General features: G+C 37.9%; 1 protein-coding gene across 1 annotated transcript; it reads right to left on the reverse strand.

Moving 5' to 3' along the window:
* Nucleotides 1-3,423: 3,423 nt before the first annotated feature.
* LOC108682911 (synaptotagmin-10) lies at nucleotides 3,424-21,282 on the reverse strand. The gene is made up of 9 exons (XM_018172167.1): nucleotides 21,273-21,282; nucleotides 20,609-20,941; nucleotides 18,764-18,870; nucleotides 17,003-17,157; nucleotides 15,951-15,975; nucleotides 14,173-14,253; nucleotides 6,076-6,199; nucleotides 4,906-5,077; nucleotides 3,424-3,622 (listed from the first exon to the last, which is right to left on the reverse strand). Exons 1-9 carry the CDS (start codon nucleotides 21,280-21,282, stop codon nucleotides 3,424-3,426), a joined length of 1,206 nt encoding a protein of 401 aa, XP_018027656.1.
* Between the last annotated feature and the right edge of the window lie 381 nt (nucleotides 21,283-21,663).

Here is a 21,663-nt window from a genome sequence, read left to right on the forward strand (position 1 = left end):
CGCAGCTACCTGCCTGCCTGCAAACAAGGCATGTCATCAGATCAAACAAGCGATAAAAATAAAACGTTATCATTAACTTACCTGCTAAATAATAGAAATGTTTTGCTTAATTAATGTTAACAAAAAGTGCATAACAACGTTTCCTGAGCTCTCGACTTTCAACTCCACAGACGAAAAGATTCCTTCGTTATATTACTTGTAATAGTTTCGTTCTCCATCATCAATAAAATTCCTACTAATTAGAGTTACAACTAAAGTTAATGTTATTATTTTAGCACATATCTTCCGTCCATGGGACTATAGCTACCTACACGCTGCCTACTCATATTATGTGTGGGGGGAAATGATGAGCTCGTTTGCGGCCTCTGAAGTATAATTGATTTCTACACTAAATAGCTAATTGCAAACGCAGATGATTTAATGACAATAAAGTTGACATGATATTAGTGATTTCCATTATGTTTGTTATTCAGTGGAGAGACGCAATGCAGTTGATTAAATGCAATAAGTTTTCTATCAAAAAAATTAAACATTCTACTTATTTTAGAATTCTCGAAACAACAATTTTATTATTAATAAAGAAGTGAATACGTTGATATAAATTGGTTTGCAATTATTAAAATCACCAATCAACAAAATATCTTCATATGTTCTTGGACACTTCTCAAACATGCTACTCTTTACATTGATCGAGAATTCAAGTAGCGCATCACGTATAACTGTTATAAGTCGCACAGGCGTTGGTAAAAAACTCATCTTATACTCGTATATATGTTAATTAAAGTCCTGCCATAAACAAGACTGTGTTTTTAGCGCGCAGCACCAGAGTGACGTACATAAGTACAGGCATCTAAGAGTCGTCAAAATAAATCGCTGCTGTGATGAAGTTTCGGTAGACGACCAGCAGGCTTCAGTGAATAATTTGTTGAGAAGAAAATATATTGTTGAAAATCAAAATAAGCATTGGAAAACGCGCATAATTTAAGAAGATATTGGGTGCAATAACGTTGAAGCGAATGGAAATGTGCGGTTCAATATCGGAATAAAAATTTTAAAATATTCGAGGTTGAACTTTTTACTAAAATTAACCATAAAATGAAATGAAACCATGTCAACTCATGCGAAACTAACGGCACGCTTAAAAATTACCCAATTTCAAAAGAATTTCATCGAGTTTTATGCAAGAATCTTTCCTCACTATATCTCAATTTTTATTGACTAAAATTGAGTCAATATATCCACCAACCTGAATAATTGTAGTTGATTAATAAATTGCCGATCTATTTCATGTTCCATCTTTCATGTTCCAAATATTCAAAAAACAAAGCAGAACAAAAAATGTATATTTCTTTTCAAAATCTCGCATTTTTACGATTGTATGTAAGGCCATGAAAATAAAAACTAAAAAATACGCAGATTTTCCGACCTGAAAGTCGGAAAAGCGTTAGCCTTTGGATGAGACTTGTACAGAAACTTGTTTGAAGCTGGAATGTTTGATGCTCGTAACAATGGACACCGTATACGCATGAAAATTGTTGTTCATCGTATCAGTTGTGCTTTTGATTTGATATCCGTCATTCAAGATACACAGTAGAGCGAGTGTAGACTACGATTATTTAGATGCAAAGCTTATAAATTAAAATTAGTATAGTGACATTGCTTACGATATTACTTGAAGATTTAATTTCCTGTATGCTGGAAGAATATACGCATCAATATTTGTAGGTGATGAAGACATTTTTTAATGAAAATAATTCGTAGACCAAAAACTCACTCGTCTACGAAGTATTTACAAACTCTTCAAAAAAAGCCAAGCACAAGACAAGATCTCAGAGTTTCATCTTCTTCATCAGTTGAAATGTCTACGCTACCGTCCGAGCTGTCGTCACTCAGAAGGGCCTCGTCACTTCCAAATGAGCCCGAGTCGTCAGAGAACGATTCATCATCCAAGTAATCAATTCTTGGTTATGCATTTTACTCAGACAGGATACTTTTAGCAGCCAAACCTAATGGACAGTTACCATCATTGGTATTTGATTGTGAACTAGCAATCATTTATCTCGAATTTAATTACTTTAGGATATTACTTTGCCACAAATTCCCGGGGGAACAAGAATCTCCATCATCAGCCTAATCGCCCTTTACCGTCCCAACTGCCATTCCAGCGACAGGCTTTGCGGCTTCACCGCGCATCCAAGCTAGAAGTAGCTCATCGCTTCCTGGATCCTACAATTCTCTTAATCGTCTTTCCTCTTCATGGACTCGAAGTTTCTATTCATTTAGTAATTCCTTGCGTTGCTGTTTTAACAGCTTTTTTCGTTCACGGCTCGTGAAGTAAGGGTTGTCTCTGTCTATGAACCACGCTGCGTAGGTGAGAGTGAGCAACACTAGGAAGCAAATAAGGCCGATTAAGCCTGTCAGTAGACACACACTCTCTACCTTTAGATACTAAAGCAACCAAACTCCTGGGGATTGAGGATCAAACTTTCGAAAAACGTCTTGTATTTAAGCGAAAACTTTGTACAGGCTAGGAATCTCACTAAGGCTCATCGTGGAAATTTTAAACTGATGTATCGAAGGGGTTAATTTTGGCAGATTTTTATCTTGGCAAATTGATTACGATACACAAGTTGATCAGATGGTAGTTTCAGGATATTTTAGATCCATCAGTTTGATCTAGCATAATACGTTGACCCACACAACAACACGCAAGACGGAAAGAAAATTATAGCAATTAAATAACTAAGAATACACATACGGTAGGTATGATACTGTATTCGCACATATCCAAAACCAATACTAATTCTTGCCTCATGGTTAAGCGAAAACTTTGACGATAAGTTAATGACTTAATTTATTATTTTTTTAAAGCCTTGCATAAGAAATGTACAGAAACTGCGGGTGCGCATCCACGGTATTACTTGATACGATATTACCTGTCTTGATATTACATGGTGATAAATTTTACTTTTAATGATGAAATCATGAGACAGGGAAGATTGACGAATAGAAACAATATTTTTATTCTGGAAGTTGTAGTTTTATCAATAAAATAAAAAGTTCAAGTACCACTCAAATTCCTAGACTGGACATGAATGCATGTTCTGGGCCGACTGTGAGTTTGAACACGACTTTTTTTAAATTGCCGTATTTTTATTTCAATATTATTAAATGGATTCGGATGATGGGATTGGGATAACGCTATTCTCAAATTGCTGGGATAATCTATCCTGCGCAACACCGGGCAAACCTGCGAGTTATCAATTGAAAATAAAATTTTGGTTAGAAAAGCACTCCTACATCCATAACAATGACCAGCGTAAATTTGTCTGTATCTCAAAATTAACCATCTAAAATTCGTCTAGTAACTCGTAAGTTTTGCATCTGTAAGACAATGACTTACTTACCTCCACAAGTTAATTTCTAATTGTTGCTGCTGCAGGAGGACAGCTTGCCCCTGAGTGGGGAGGTAGGCAGGTTGTCGGGCACGCTGTCCAGCAAAGGGTACCACTGGGCCACGGGGCGTCGTGGGCACTCCAGCATCTCCTGCCAGTGCTCCCTGCCCAGCCCCAGCGCCGCGGACCCGATCACAACAGCTCCCAGCAACTCGTTCGCTCCCAGCCTTCCGAAATAAATAATATTTTTAATATTATTTTGGCGTAAAATACTCAATATTTTTGTTTATTGCCTGAAATAGTTTGCTTTATTCAATATTTTTATTAAAGATAACTCGATGTTACCATTATTTACAGATAAGGTATTTAGATGTGAAATTCGTTCCTCCAAGCCTGCAAGATATGCCTCTTAAGCTTGATTATATAAAAGAATCTAAATTAAACATAAGCTCTCCCTAGAATTCAGTGTAGTGGACTGCATTGTAAAAATTCTGCTTAAAATTTTGAGGCAATTACTTAAACATGCACATTGCTTTCAACTTATTCAAAGAAATACAAGGCATGTTCCAAACGAGCACCTCGATTGAACCGCGAGCTGGAACGTTAAGAATTTTTATGCACATTGCTAAAGCACGAAAATTTTAAAATCATTGTGGAAGGAGCCGAATTACTCATCATTTTAGCGAGACCTGCGCTCTCGAATTCCGTAGCCAATATCGAAGACGCGAGCGACGCAGAATTATGCCAAGAGTGGCCTTTAATTAGAGTCTGCGTAGAGAATGCTATCTAAAATTACGGAACATTTTCGATTAAAAAAATGCCATTAGAGCCGTTGCACTCATTATAACGAGTTGCTCGAGTTTAACAACATTACATCATGAGATGTAAGGAACGAGCGAGGAAATTATGAATAAAGCATCCACTTTAATTACAAACGACATTATTTCTTGCTGGAAAACTCACTTAGTAACTTGTAAATCGGCTTCATGGACTTCAGGGCAAGGGAGAAATACCGACCGTATATTATATAATGGATAGACTCTTCAGGGGGAGGTATATAATGGATAGACTATGGGGGAGTTTCACATGGAGTTGTCATTAATTTAACCAATAAAGAACAGCTCTGGAAAGCCAGGACGTGTGATTGGGAATTTCGCCAAATCTTAACTGCAACAAACGGACAATAAATCTAAAATCTAAATGTTTCATTCTACTAGTTTTGAAATTCGCCAATTTCCTCCACAATACTAATTCAGTGCCTAACGTAATATTTATTCAATTAAATTTTTTGTAGTTCAGCAGGTTTACCTTATAATTTGATTTCAAGTAATACCTATTGATTCAAACTAATTACTGAAATACTGATCTTGTTTCAGCGTGAGAAATGAAAATATTAAATCAAATTATCGCACAATAAAATTGAATTAAAAACTCGTGGCTCAATGATTAACATCGAGGATTGTCATCCATCATATCACTTTTGTTGATGCCATCATTAAATGATACTCACCTGTCGTAATCGATGACCTTAACGAGTAGAGTGACATCGTCGACGTTCTCGTTTGGCACGTCGAAGACGAGGGACTCGTTGTAGACGGGGTCTAGCGTGGCCTTCTTGACGCTCGTCTTCTTTTTCTTGATGCGCCTGCCTTGACACATGACGATCACCTTCACGTACGGATCTGTTGACGAATATAAATTCCTGGATCTTATTGAAGCACCGGCGCTTCCGGACACAAATATGGTCATTTTCCAATGTCGTTTCTTAGAACTGGAAAACACTTGATGCTGAAAATGCATCGACTATCCAAAAACTGGCTAGAAAATTATGTGAGAAAACCTCACTATCAATATTCATTCGGCTATTCGAGTTGCTCATAAAACTGAAGCCATCCACAATATATTTTCATTACAATATTCATCGCATCTTGGAAGGCTCTTCAATACAACTAAAGAGAGCGCGAGCCGAAAAAAAAGAGACTGAAATCAAGAACGAGAACTGTCGAGAAATGATTTTGAAAAATGAGAGCTGACATCAAGCTAAATTTCCATCGGCATTCCTGATTTGTTTTTCTTTTCTCATTCGCAAACTTAAAGTGCGGATGAAAGTCCAATAATTTGGAGCATAAGTTTTACAAAATATTCGAGTGGCCAGCGCTCGAAATTGAGCAAAAATTTTGATCGGAAAACTCCCATTTGACATCTAATTTTCGCTTCGGGAATCGAAATTCTGAAATAGGTTCAACGCACGTCACGAACGATGACAGCTCAGCCAGCAGGGAGATTGATTAAACACCAACATCGTGTATAGTTAATTAGCTTTTGTTTTAATCAAATAAAAGAGCAAATAAGTTATTTTTACACGTCGAAATCTTTGAGGCGTGCACTCAGCTCGCCAAAGGGTGCATTTACTCCTGGTAGTGCATAATTAGTTAATAATTAATGTTAGGAGGTCGTTTCTTCATTAGAGCGCAGTTAACACCACAGAGGAGCCGGTGATGTCAAGACTCACCAGAGGAGCCGGTGATGGTGAGACTCACCAGAGGAGCCGGTGATGGCGAGACTCACCAGAGGAGCCGGTGATGGCGAGACTCACCAGAGGAGCCGGTGATGGCGAGACTCACCAGAGGAGCCGGTGATGGTGAGACTCACCAGAGGAGCCGGTGATGTCGAGACTCACCAGAGGAGCCGGTGATGTCTAAGGCTCGCAGACGTCTCATCTTGATGACGGTGACGGTGAGACGACCAGCCGTTGGCAGGTAACACAGACTCAGCATCAGCTCGCCCAGGTCACGCACGTCTTGCTGCACGCGTGCGTGTCACATACAATTTATTGTTACTGGTCAGGGGCCATACTTTCAAAACTCGCTAAGTGAACGTTAGTACTTACGATCTATTTTCTTGTCTATGATTGGTGGATTTTGCTTGAAAGACCGTCAATGATTGGCTAATGAACTTACGATCTCATGACTTTTTTGAAAGTATGGCCCAGGGTAGTATACTATCAAAAATAGTTATGAGTTCGTAACTCTATCAGCCAGTCACTGATGGATTTTCAAGTTAAACCCACCAATCATAAACGAGAAAACGACCGCTAAGTGTACTTAATTATAGGCGAGTAGTGATAGTATTGCTCCAGGTAATTGAACTCATTGAGAGAATTCACGTGATAATTGATTAATAAAAAAATTGATAGATAGGTTGAAATCACGCGTGTTACATAGATTCAAGGTAGTGCCATATTCTTACCTTCCCACAAGTGTACCAGTCTTTGGTGTCACAATAGAGCTTATGCCGATTTACAAAAATAAGTAAGAAGAACCCCAAAAAAACATGAATAGGAGCAATAAATTTGCATTATTATTATATTAGTTTCAACATTATTAAGCAAACGGTGTAATAATACGAGGGAACATTAGCAGTGAAAGAACAAGGATAGTTCCAACTAGGAGGGTTAAATAATGTCACTTTCATGTCATGACAAGAGTGCTGAATACTGTCATGACACAAATTCTTCGAAAGAGCAGCATTATGGTATCTAACGATGCAGCCAAACCTCATTTACATGACACGTAAAATATATGTTCCGAGGAATTCCCAACGGTGAAAATAATTTGCAAAACTTCAAGACTTTCATCGACCTAATTTATTCCGAACCCTTGATTTACGTTTGCCAGAGAAAATTCTATAGCCTTTAAGAGAATACTTCTGGGACCACGCGCTCAAGAATGCAAATTTCGCTTTATTTTTTCCGTCTCTCGACCCACGCTCGCAATTATAGGTTCAATGTCCTCCTGTATGAACCGAGGGGTGGAACCAACGCGAGGCTGCGTGCGGCTCTCAGGTACATTTCCCACGGGACCCTTCGTTCTGCAGGCTGTGGCTGTGAATGTGGCGCCTCCGCCTACTAATAGACTTTCGTAATTTATGTGGGAATAACACAATGAAATGTCACCGAAAGCATTTGGGTGTTACAAATGGACGCTGCTTTAGCCTCCATGTTATTCAACGATAGTTAAATTCTGAAAGGGATTCAATGACGAATTGAAGTTTGGTTGGCAGGTATATGAAATTACCCGCAAGCTTCAGATTAAAATTTTGCTCAAAAGAATGGCACAAAAGAAGAGCTTGTATACTGCGACAACTTTCAAGTAGATATAATACGAATTGATTAAAATATCTTTTCTAAACTCCTTTATGCATGGAAAGGGTAAAAATCCAATGGCGTACTTCCTGTAGTTCCCAAGTGTCTCGTATGCAAGTCGAATGTAGCGTATGCAAGTATACAACAAGCGACGAATGTCTCCAAATAACTACCCTATGATAAACATAGGTTCTTTTTATACACGCGGCAACTCGTTTGGCCTGAACACGAAGTATTGGCAGTCACGGGACGACGACAGCTTGTGAAGCAACCGAGCGCTCCCCTCAGTTCAGTCAATTGCATTTCTGGGACAATAGGACCGTGAAAGATCATTAGTCGAACAAAAGCTCCCATAACAATACTCAGCGAAACCAATCACGAAATGACGTGCAAAGTCCGTTCGCCGGATACAGTAAACTACCTTCAACCTGGGCAGAGATGAACTTTTTGGATTCGATACATTCTAATAAAAATTCTCGTGCACAGGAGAAAAAGTTGCCGTATGCCGATAATTTTCCTATTCAGCTTATATTTCAAACATGTCATCATTGTAATTTTGGCTACGATCATATCGTGTTTACTCTGATGCAGCCCCAATGAGCATATTCCTTCACACAAATCAGCATAAACACAATCAGTAAAGAGTGTTAAATTCTAACTTATAATACAAGCGCGAACAGTTTCTTGGCTATGCCTTATATGAAGGCTGTGAAAAGTTTTGTGTAGACGTTATTGAGAATCGCAATTTTATAGACAGAGTGATGTGCTACATCAGCCACAACGCGATGCCACGATCGCGATTAGTTTGAAAACGATTTTGTGTTTCGTGGAGAATATTAATTAATATGCCATCAACAAAAAGATAGCAGATAAATAATGCTAGGTGGCAAGTTGAAATATATTCTAACACGCCGCATGGACAATTGAGAACAATTATATTCTCTAGCTTGCTGGACTTTAGAAACCGTCTAGAAAGATTCTTACAAAAATTTTTATTGCTAATGTTTGTCATTTTATGGCTTTGAAATATTAATGCACAACGTTCCGACTATCGTGTAGAATAAATTTTTGAACTCTAGATTTCTTGTTGAACAAACAATAAAAAAATCTTGCAATAAATCAGAAAATATAAATAAATGATTATATCTTTAAATCTTATTATTGCTTTTTATGAATTCTGCGATCGTTTACAGAGTGTCGGTGGATTTGTGAACAAGATAGTTTTCAGCGAACAAATTGAGGGCTCCCGCATACAAAACTAAGTGATGTTTTAGCGCAGTTTCTCATTTATGGAAAAAAGGCGCTATTGTGCTCGCCATGTCAGCCCGTCCGTCTGTCTGTCCGTCCGTGACTTCACGTTTTCGTCGACGAGAAATGCGCTCTCTGTCACTCACTGCAGTGAGTACTGAGTTATGTTTTTTACTGCCAGACCAGTTCCCATTTTAGGAGACATCACATTTACTGGAGAAATTTTGGATTCCGTAGATGATTAAAATCATATCTTGGCTTGATTTTCGACGGCAAGCACAATTTTAATTTTATCAATAACGTAAATCACGACAGCCAAGGGTTGAGTAAACTTCTCGGATTGTCGCATGCAATGCGTTAGTGTACCTTTTCATTAATTGGTAATTTGGCAACGATTTGTTTTTCTTAAATAATCAACAAATATCTTAATCTGAGAAGGTGTGCCATTAAATACAAAGAACGCGTTCTTCACGTTATTTAATAATTAATTGCGTTCTATTGTTTGTGCTAATTATTATATTAACAATATTATTTTTTGACGAACAGATAGAATTGTGCAGGCTGCCTGAAACTTGGAACTTAATGAAAAGTCGACTCGTAAAAATTAATGGATCGAGCCTCGTTCGTGACAATAATTTAAAAAAATTTCCAATTTGAATTTTTAAAAATTTTCAGTCGATGTTACGATCTTTAGACGTACCCTTCAATCTGCTTTTAATTGCTTCGCTTAGGAACAGAGAATTAATACATTCCCGGTTTATAAAAATGTAATATATTCTACGAGTAACTTGCGAATTTGAAAAAATCAATTACGCTAAAATGGACCCAAACAAAATTTCCTTGATTTAAATTTTGCTCAATGTTAATTTTATATTGAATATGCTGCTGTTAGTTTTATGTTAAAATTAAATATTGTTTTGAGTCAACAATTTCAATGAGCGTTGGTTTATTATTAATGTTCTGCGTATGTTATTAATGTTCTGCGTTACTGTTAGCAGTTGTGTCTCATATTTCTTTCATACGATACGTGTACTTAAAAATGACTTGCTGTTTTCTGTCGTCATCTGCCGTCTCATTATACAGCTATTTTCATCAGAATTTTATTGTTTATTTCATCGTCGACGAAGCTAATTTGTTTCAATTAGCACTCACAAGGTGCCTTTATTTATTAACGAAGTTTCGTCAGATTTTTCGTCATGTGCTTTAACAAGTTAATAAAAAATATGAAGCTTCCAGCTGAAACTATGCTCACTATTTACCAAACTCAATTATAAATAGGAAGCAAAAGACCAGAATTTGAATATAAAAACGAACTGTTTTCACGATTGAAGGTGCGCAGTCTCTTCAAGCTTTGAAAAGAGCGAGTTTCGAAGTTCCATAATTCAAAAATAATAATAATAATAATGTGTTTTCTTTCACTGCAGCATCACTCTCACATCATGCTGATGTCTTGTAATTATTTTTATTTTAGTTCTAGTTATGAAAATCAAAGAAAACTCATTTAAGTTCCTGTGAGTTTTTAAGTCTGTGTGCATCCGTACGCTATATATGAGAGTATCCTTCCATTTAATTTAAGAAGGAAAGCGAAAGCACAATTTCACATGGACGCTATAAGTAATTTATATTTTCAGACCTTCAGCAGTCCGTTTCCATGGTGACGAAGCTTATTTCGTCGTTCATTTCCTTACTTATAAGTTCAGACATAACTCCGGAGTGAAATATTTTAGTGAGTTCGGTTCATGCTACGGCATATTGTATGTTCATCATTAATATAATCTAGTCATGGTAACGTCTTGAACTTAATCATTAACATCATCTACTCCTGGTAAGACCTTGAACTAAACTACTCAGAAACTTTGACCATAAAAAAACTTTTGGAAACTTGAGCATAGGGAATTTCTCCTTGCAAAATCGGCTCAACAGGCAGCAATTGTGTTATAGAACAATAACCCATGCTTGATTTCAGAGAAAAATATGCAATTTTACTATGCTGTTATCAATAAGAATATGCAAGTGGAACTGCACTTCAAATTTGCGATTATGTATCTATATTCTGTATCTGTATCCCATCATGTTATTATCCATGATCGCTGCTCGTGCTAAAGCATGCGGTGCTTTAATTAAAAAAATCAGGCCTCTGTGCTTTAGCATCGGACACGTTTTAAAAATCCTGAAAGTTTAATTGCGTTTCTTGGCCATGAAAGATTTGCTTCTAATTCAGTTGTTGCGGCCTCAACGAAGCTTCTAAATCAGAGTTGCAATTTATGACCGTGTTACATACGGAGGCCGTGAGACTGGTCCGTTATTCGAGATTAGGTTGCAAGGAAGCCACTGCAACTAACGAGGTTACGAGAGAACTCTAGGGCAGTAAGGCAGACCAGTAATGTCTTCTGGTCTCGGGGCTAGCAAACCTCATGCAGCTCACTGCTCAAAAGTGGTCGGTTATATGGAGCAATCTCTGGCAGGGAAGCGAGAAAGATGAGAAGAAATTTAGCGCCCAGAAGTAGTCTACAGTGGTTATCTGAAAGTGAGGTTATGGGTGATTGATCTGCTATCAAATTGTCTCCCAATTTATTCTAATTTTTTAAATCCTGAAAAATGTATTGACTTTTTCAGGACAATTTTTGAAGTGTACTTATTTGGTACCAATGCTTCTATAGAGAACAATAATTATTAGGGGAAAACTTGCGATAGAGAAAATATTTGTCGGTGAAAATAGATTTTCGCTTATCAATTACGATAAAATTCGAATAACACTAAACCCCTGTGATCGATATCGCTTGTGCACGGATCCGAGACACGCAGAAAATGAAACACATTGCTCAGTTTAAGTGTCATTTCATTTGTCTCAATTCATTGTTCGGAAGAGTGCGCTCCGATTACAGGATGCGTCTGGTGCATTGTCTCCAATAGAAAGCAAATATTGCTGTGGCTTATTTGCCAGCGAAATATACAGGGTTCGCCACTCAGGCACACGGCAAAAATCGCTTCGTGCTCAACGTGACATGAACTCGGCAAACAGACGGGCGTGTGCCTGACGTCGAGGTAATGTAGTGGCACTTGTCGGGTGAAAAACGTCTATTGGTCATCTCTGATTCCTTTACAACAGAGCCCTCAGCAGTTATGTTCCAGTAAAAATTTATTTTGATAAACTGTACTAGAATCGCGCGTGCCTTGCGCAGAATTTGTTGGATGGCTAATTGAGCTGTTTCATCGCTCCATCGAACAAATGAAGCTTCTTACTAAAACTTCAAACGAAAGTCCCTTAACGTATTTGAAGCAAAATTCCTAGCTTCAATGTATCATTCATATCGTCCTTTCAATATTTGAATCAATCGTGATAATCTGTCGTTAACCCAGTTCCCGGTTTGCCCCACATACATGTGATGGATCTAACGGGCCACGGGCCATAAAAAACGAGTTGCACCGACGAGAAGCCATTCTTCCGTTGATAAGATGCTTCATTAAATCATATAGGAGCTGCTATTGAATTGCAATGCGCGGCGCAACACATCGATCTCGGTGATCCAGTTGGCGGTTGTCGACCTCCGTTGAGATCTGGAGTGCCGAGTCGAGAGCTCGCCGAGCGGATCTCCCCTCAACACCAAAGCTCGATATTTCCCTCGTTGGCTTCCAGTTCAAGTGGCAAAAATAGACACCAAAGAGGTCTACAAAAAATGCACTAAATGATTAATAGTAGTAACTTTTGGTTTGAATTTGCAAATGCACATATACTCACGCCCAAGTACAAGGAGGTTATATAACTCGAATTAGTATACGTGTACATGCTGTCATGGCACAGGATTTGCTCTGAAGATGTGAAAAAAAGTTTATTTCATCTGTTAGATAGATTAAAAATTAGGTCAGTTTTTAAATTGATTGATCTTATGTGAGAACTGAAGCAGTAATCCAGTGAAACGAATTTATTTCTGTAAGTGGGTCGATATTTAGGATTCGGTCATAAAAAGTTCTTTAAAACCTAAACGATATAGCTTACTGAAGAGACTAACTCTGGAAAAGTCGTTGAAAACTTAGATGGAAGAACAGGGAAATAATTCCTTTGTCAGATCATAGATTTGGATACAGGAACTAAATTTCGAACAAAACTTTCGTACGATCAATTCAAAACAATCTTATACTCAACTAAACAATCCAGCAGACATCGGAGCGATACGCGTTAATAGTACCATCTTCGGGAGATATCATCATCACTCAAGATGATCAATATGACAATCGCCCACTAAAAATAATATCGTAAAAATCATATTTAATTTTTGGGGCATCACAACAAGTATATGACTACATGACATGACAATCCTTACGAACCAACCTGAAGACGTCGTTGAAGTTGCTTGAAAATAATAACAGGCTCGAAGGAATATTTGCAATCTGGTAACCATCTAGCATTAGAAGCAACGTAAAACCTTACACACATTCTCACAATCCCGCACGCACCATCATAACCTCACACGCATCATCACATCTCAAACGACCCATAAAAACGTACTCATTTTTTTATTAACTCCAAAAATCGAATTCACACTTTTTCTCCATGGCTTCGCCAGTCATCGAAGAGCATCGAGAACAGCGAAGGAATTTTGACGAGACGATACTGCGAGGCTTGCGATACCGCGCCATGAAGCGCGGCCTGCGATACTGCGCCATGAAGCGCAGTCTGCGATACCGCGCCATGAAGCGCAGCCTGCGATACCGCGCCATGAAGCGCAGCCTGCGATATGAAGCGCAGCCTGCGATATGAAGCGCAGCCTGCGATATGAAGCGCAGCTTTAACCGCGCATTGTTTGCACTCCGACGTAAGGACGACGTAGCACCGCGCGCTGATGTGCAGCCTTGTCACGCTATAACGAACCTCATAGCGCCGTCGATCTTTCGTTATAACGAGATCGCTGTTTCACCGCTGATGCGGCATTTTTTTTAATGTGATGTCTGTGTGAAAATTTTTTTTTGTATACAATACTCAAGCAGTGAACAGTATAACGACCACGTATTTTATCAAGTAAAAAATTAAAAAGTCAACAAGTTAGTAATTAAGTCGATAATACAATAATTTTATATCGTTCTGCTGAGAATTGAATGCTACAGATCAGTTTGATAAGATAAATCATTGAGTGGTCATCACTATAGGCAGAGCTGGGCCTATAGTGATGAACACTTTGAAATGCAGCGGCCGCTCCGCTACAGCTACATGCTCTAAATGTAGCGGGCGCTAACGCTACCGCTACAATTGCTTAAATGTAGCGGGCGCTAACGCTACCGCTACATACTCTAAATGTAGCGCCGCTACCGCTACCGCGACTGAAAATGTAGCGCGCTACTGCCCACCTTAGACTATAGGCATAACATGTGATAAAATAAGACCCAGACCTGCTTGGTGGTGAGTATGTCCATGGTGTAGGTGAGCTCCACACTCTGCTGGCAGTGGTACTGCACGTTGCGCATCACAACCTGCACCACACATCAATGTTTAAATTAATACAATGGAGTACAGAATAATTCCTACAACATAGTCTATAAACGTGAATTTACATTGAATGAAACGAAAAATAAATAGGTTGAAAAGATCCACTTCATACCTTGAAATGTTACTTAATGCGTTTACATTTTCTTGTGAATTCTAGATATTTTCTAAAAAAATTTCAACAGACATTAGAAAGGCAGCATCCGGCTTTGAAGGCAACATTCAGTGGCACAATATTTTTCCCCATTCTTTATATCCTTTTCCCGACCAACACAGGAGAATCAGCGTCAAAAAATGCAAGCCAGGCCAAACCAAACAGTTCCAGACACAGTTTTCCGACCGAAAGATTTCCTTTATTGCTGCAAGGCTTACTTCGATGCAGAACGTCTTTCTTTTCAGCCAAATAATTTGTTCTATCAACTGATGACTTTCTCTCATCTTAGAAAACTTTCGATATGACCTGATAACTTAATTCACATCAAATAGGTGTTCGGCTTCAAGTGATACACATTTTATATCCAGACGAACTTCTGAAAAAGTGAATAATTTTTCTCGAGAAATGCGAGTTTGTGTATCAACTGTTGACTTCCTTCATAGCACTTCCGTTTAAACCAACTAATTTCTTTCCAGGCAGTTATTTCTTTTAACTTAAACATTTTTATTTAGAATATAAAGTCCGGAAGTAAACTATTTCGTGTATCAACTAGTCAATTTCTTCCTAGCGCGCGATTTCTTGTCTGGCTCAAATGATTCATTGGCCGCAGCGCTGCAGATTTCAGCGGCTTATGGTGACCTGGAGGTCCCAAACGCTCGCAGCACGTGTGTATTTTTTTAAAATGGGTTTAAAGTGGAGGTTTGTTCACTCTATAGAGCCGCGTTCGAGGTCACAAGGTTCTTGTTTTTAATATACATTATTGTTGTATTTATTTTATCGTCACACGGATGACGATATATTCTCGTAAATCGTGATGGTAATGGCCAATACATACATGTCTATAACAGTATATTAAAGTGTCATTCAATCTTTAAAAATAATCAATGTCAGCAAAAATTTCCATAGAGATAAAATTATTTCGATATCTGACGCTCGAGTTCCCTACATACAAAGAAATAGACTCTCCGAGAGTACAAACAATTACAAGAACAATCCCTGAAAGCTTTTGCGTAGCTTTTCCACAACAGCTTAAAAAAATTCAAGTAGGTTTGGGTCTCCAAGTGCATTCAACGAAAAGTTCTGTTGCGGATCATAAATGTTCGACTACTGTACATTCTGTTTGTTCGCTCACGATAATGCATGCAATTTTCACAATGAAGGCGAATTCTGATGACCTAAAGTGCGGCAAAAGAATTTTGCTCATCTATTTAATCCACGAAATCTAAAAGGGAAAATCTAAAAATCTGCCTATAATTATAGCCTGAATGTGAGAAAACACTCTATCAAGCTGGTGATAAAAAGGCTGTGGTCAGTCATAACGTGGCCTCACCTGGCCTATGATAATGTGGCCTCACCTGGCCTATGATAACGTGGCCTCACCTGGCCTATGATAACGTGGCCTCACCTGGCCTCTGATAACGTGGCCTAACCTGGCCTATGATAATGTGGCCTCACCCGGCCTACGATAACGTGGCCTCACCTGGCCTATGATAATGTGGCCTCACCTGGCCTATGATAACGTGGCCTCACCTGGCCTATGATGTCGTTGCGATCGCTATTATGATTAACAACAATTCCTGACCGCGTATTTATTCTCAAATTACGTAATAATATCACTCGTTTGCTTGAATCGCAAATTCACTAAAAACTTAATAGCAAAGAAAACTCCACAAAAATTCATTGAATCGCAAATTCACTAAAAACTTAATAGCAAAGAAAACTCCACAAAAATTCATAGTATCTTTAAAGAATCTTCTCAAATTACTTATTACTTATTGAGTTATTTGAAAAAAAAACTTACCAATAACCTTTAAAGTGTTCTCGCAATACACGAGCGCTAAGTGAAAGGAAATCTTTTGTACAAAGAAGCGGCAACGGAGAGCGCAGCTTCATTTGAGCGAGCCTGGGCTCAGCCTATCCGCATTAAACTCTCCTTTAGAATTACACGTGAATTTTTACACAGCTCTTAGGCCTTATATTTCCTTGAGTCTGCCATCAGTGAGGCACTGCAAGATAAGCTCTCAGGTCCTATACTTTCAAAAAAAGTTAAGAGATCGTAAGTTCATCAGCCAATCATTGACGGCTTTTCAAGCAAAATCTACCAATCATAGACAAGAAAATAGAGCGTAAGTACTTACGTTCACTTAGCGAGTTTTGAAAGTATAGTCTCAGGTTTGATCTGCTCAGGGCAGTCATGCGATGCCAGGCGCGACATGTAAGCTGTAATGGAGCTGTGACTCTTGCATTAGCTTTTCGCGTCAATTCAAGTCACGAGGAAAATGATTGTATGAATGGATTTAATATGTATTGAAATAATTTGCCTCTATAATTTTGAGCTACGGGAATTCCGGAAATACTGAAATGTAAATTAAAGAAAGAATCACTATAAAAATATGCAATATTGAGATATCTGCTCTAATAAGAATTAGTTCCTGATAAATGTGAGAAGAATCTGCGGTATGCCCTTTCGATTTCCAAACACATGTTTATTTTCATTTTGTTTCCCTCAAATACTGGAAATTTTTGATGACCAGGAGCGCACTACAGTTGAAGATTGTAAAAACTTGCGCAAAATAACCAACCTGAAGATGAAAGTCTCATTAAAGACAGGGTTCAAGTTCCTCCGATGAACTTTGGTATGGAACTTCTTCTTGCGATCTGGCAAGAGACAAACTTTGACGTAGGGGTCGGACGAGCCCAACACGTCCTTTACAGGCAGGTTGTTTGCTTGCACCAACTGTCATGGTATCGCAGCATGAATTAGACACGTATTATATGTGTAAAATGTTAGTACATGGTATGCGTATGCACGGATATTATTTAACGAAAGATGTCATTTCGCACCGTTACAGAAGTGATTTGATTGTAGTAATGCATCGACTTCAAGTGAATAATGATACAAATTTTCATTTTATTTTACTCGTATTCTTCTATTCTTCACCGAAAGAATATATTGCCATTTTATCATTTGCATTTTTTTGAATCAGTGAAAATTTTTTAGTTCTATCTATTCACCAAATGAAACTGATCCTATTGAATTTTTTTTCCTTTTAACATGGAATATGGACTGCATTTTTTGGTAAGGCAAATAAGTATCACTCAATTACCGATGCGTAACAAGGGATCCGGTTTCCGTGCAACGAGCCAACCAACTGTGCGAGTGTGACAAGATAGTTATGTGAAGGACCGGAAACACGCGTGCAAATGATAAAATTGTTTAAAATGGATACTGGGAAAAGCCTTGTGCTATACACCGCGAATCTATTGTAAACGCACTTAAGCTAGATGCATCTTACCACAATTTGTGACAAATTATAGTGTAATGGACAAATAACTATTGTGTGAAGGATAGAAGACAATTGCGCTCTCGCCTAGCACCAATTGTGTAGGAATGTGAAGCAAACTGAACACATGATTCAAGACAGTTGAATATGGATCGAGAAAACAAATTTTTAAACAGCACGAAGCTAGTCGAGAATTGAAGACAAATTGTAGGCTATTGAAAACAGTACTATAAATTGTTAACATACAGGCAAGTGAATGCGTTTAACGCTGGTTTTAATTGCCCATGAAGGCAATTATAAATTTGATTATAGACAACATGAGAAAAACAATGCTATATTCTTTAAACTTGGCATATTCTCTTCAATAAATGGAACCTTGTTGAATGGCAATACAATGGTTACTACGCAATACTACGATACAATGGAATGATAACAATAAGTACGGTCAAACCTTGTTGCATGGAATGATAGCAATAATTACGGTCTAACCTTGTTGCATGGAATGATAGCAATAAATACGGTCTAACCTTGTTGCATGGAATGATAGCAATAATTACGGTCTAACCTTGTTGCTTGGAATGATAACAATAACTACGGTCTAACATTGTTGCATGGAATGATAACAATAATCACGGTCTAACCTTGTTGCTTGGAATGATAACAATAATCACGGTCTAACCTTGTTGCTTGGAATGATAGCAATAATAACGGTCTAACCTTGTTGCATGGAATGATAGCAATAATAACGGTCTAACCTTGTTGCATGGAATGACAGCAATAATAACGGTCTAACCTTGTTGCATGGAATGATAACAATGGTTAAGGTCTAACCTTGTTACATGGAATGATTACAATAATAACGGTCTAACCTTGTTGCATTGAACGATAACAATAAATACGGTCTAACCTTGTTGCATTGAACGATAGCAATAAGTACGGTCTAACCTCGTTGCATGGAATGACAGCAATAATAACGGTCTAACCTTGTTGCATGGAATGACAGCAATAATAACGGTCTAACCTTGTTGCTTTGAACGATAATAATAATTAGAGTGTAACCTTAACAAGAAGTCCCTCGAGTTCAGGGTCGTAAGTGAGGGAGAAGGTGAGAAAGAAACATGAATGCAAGGTTAAACTGTTAAGGCGGGAAAAACTAAAGCGACGTTCTGAAAAAAAATCGAAACTCCGCACATCACGGAGCGGACGATTAATTGGATGAAAAAATGGTCGTGTGAAGAAATATAATTTAGTAGAAACTACAGAATTTATTAGAAATACGCGTCGTATATGAACAAAGGAGTCACTCGCAATTCTATAGAAATGTGTAAATGTATGGGCACAGAAATATTATTGATATGGAAGAATGCTATCATCAGGCACGATGCTCGATCATTAATTTAAGCGTAATGCTTTCTTAAGAACTGCATTGCGTTTATAATTTTTTCATATATGGTGTGATTTTAAAAAGGTTTTTATCGTATTATTGGTCAGAAAGGAATTACTCTCAACCACAGATCCATCGATGATGGACTGCGTGTAAATGTAGTAAAAGAACATAACAACAAACAAGATCCATAAAAGCTATAAATTAAAATTAAAGAAAACAGAACATTAAACGACATATCCTAATATTAACAAATAACATGGAAACAGGTCTTAAATATATAGTGCAATCATTGTCAGCAATATATTTCCCCGGCCGCATATCTGAACCTTCAATGGATCCTGCGCAGCTGTCAGGCAGGCATCAGGTGACCAGTTCTAAATTGGAGCCTTTATTCCCGTAGATTTTTCCCCATTTGAATTTCCGACAAGCTTTAGTGAAGAATAAAAGTGGAAAAAAACATTTAGTGAAGAATAAAAGTGGAAAAAACACAAGCCGCACCTCAGATTCATACACGAAATAATTTTGTTTTTATTTGAGGGGGGGATTTGAAATTCACGGTTGCATTGTTAGGAGGAAACTTAATCAAAAGTTCACAGAGACTTCATAATTATTTAGTTCTCGGTTACCAAAAAAGTTACTGGATGTCCATGAAACAAAATTTATCTTTCAGCCCCAAGGTCATGTATGATGCAATCAAACCTAAATTCTTGAAACGTGATCTGGAAAATTTACGAAATCTCGTTCGTTCTGTGAAATAGCGAAGGCCAATTATTTATATTTCGTAGAAATGGGGCTTAATATATAAATACCAAATATATGTATATGAATATTTTGCCTTCAACTGCATCACAAGCGCCATCGATTATTCAGTGTAATTCTGTCCATCCCATGTTGCATTCTGAATAAAACTGTTGTTGATGTACCTATTACATATATCTTGATTGGCATTAAAATTTCACAACAAAGAAAAATATCAATTTTCCAGAATCTATATTTTCGAAAGTTGTCTTCACTCAAGGCACTTAAACAAAAAGCCCCTGCAGCTTCATACGTTGACTTCAATTTCACGTGATGCCTTTCACGATCGGTGCAAGAATTGAACAAAGGCGAAGTGTGGGGGCATTCTTGTGGCCTTCGTAAGACCATTCAATAAGAAACACCAATAAATAACAATAAAGAAATCCAATAAATACGCGGCGCAGAAATATCGCAAGGAATTTTTTTCAGAAGTGGCCATTTCTATAGGATTCGAATCTTCGATGTCTTATGAATAGCCAGGTAAAGTTTTCTTTGGCTTCGATGCTATATATTTTTATCTAGTAAGACAGCGAACTGCGTTTAGTATACCATAAAAAACAACTGAGCTCTCGGAAACAAGCTAAAATAATAGCCAGAATTTTGTAAATGAGAACATGAATCGAATTTAACATATTTAAATGATGTTTATTGTTTATTATGATCATCCAATGAGTGAAGAGTGGAAATTTATTTGGTTTAGAGATCGAGCGCTCACTGACTAAACAACGCCGGTGCCGCTGGGAGCGGCTGATTAAATTTGATTACAGTAAAGAAGTTAAAAGCAGTAACAGGAGCAGCAAGTGAGGCAGTAACAGGAGCAGCAGGGGTGGCAGTAACTGGAGCAACAAGTCTGGCAGTAACAGGAGCAGCAAGTCTGGCAGTAACTGGAGCAGCAAGTGTGGCAGTAACAGGAGCAGTAAGTCTGGCAGTAACTGGAGCAGCATGAGTGGCAGTAACAGGAGCAGTAAGTGTGGCAGTAACAGGAGCAGCAAGGGCAGCAGTAACAGGAGCAGCAAGTCTGGCAGTAACAGGAGCAGCAAGTCTGGCAGTAACTGGAGCAGCAAATGGTGCCGTGACTTTCGTGTTTAACGTAATTGTGTAAAGCCATATGTGATGAAGTGTGAAGCCATGTTTCAGTGTTTTAAGTGAAGTGAATATCCGTGCCGCATATTGTGATATTAGTGAACTGAGACTCCTTCGCATCTAGTGCTTTGTTTATTGGTTAATGTACGATAGCTCAAATTATAAGCCAGGCTAAAATGTTGCGTGAAGCCAGTGCATTTTTCCCGTTTAATAATCCATTGCTGACGTGAACAGTTTTCTCCACGAAAGCAAATATGATTAATGTACGATTATCTTACTACCCTGTTTACATATTTTTACTGCTGGTCATATTGTCTAACTCGAAAAATATCTAGAATAATGCACTGTACAAGAAGGTATCATGCCTATGATGCCATTCAATAAAAATTTTTTCTCTTAACAATTTCGTGTGTTTGTCTTTACCGTACGAACGGATAATTGGAGGTCACAAGAACAGCAGTACAAATAAGAACAATATATTTAAAGGTACAAATAACATACGCAATAAATTTGCTCCCATAATAAACAAAATTTTTTGGAAATTCATACAATTAAAATGGCTGCCTGCACGCTATTTTCTTTACAATCCGAGAATTTATTTACAGCTTGTGTTCACTACGGGGCAGCCGGTACAAAAGATCTGAAGATTAATTGAAATAAAATCTTTTAACAATTTAGAGTTTACCAAATA

This window comes from Hyalella azteca, unplaced genomic scaffold (genome assembly GCF_000764305.2).
Source record: "Hyalella azteca isolate HAZT.00-mixed unplaced genomic scaffold, Hazt_2.0.2 contig12910, whole genome shotgun sequence".
NCBI lineage: Eukaryota > Metazoa > Arthropoda > Malacostraca > Amphipoda > Hyalellidae > Hyalella > Hyalella azteca.

Bases quoted from the DNA above. Each gene is read 5' to 3' on its own strand.
- LOC108682911 (XM_018172167.1), bottom strand. The intron at 14,254-15,950 runs GTGAGGCCACGT...TGTGTGGTGCAG, and splicing joins GCAACGACATCATAGGCCAG to GTTGTGATGCGCAACGTGCA. The intron at 5,078-6,075 runs GTGAGTCTCGAC...ATTCGTCAACAG, and splicing joins AGACATCACCGGCTCCTCTG to ATCCGTACGTGAAGGTGATC.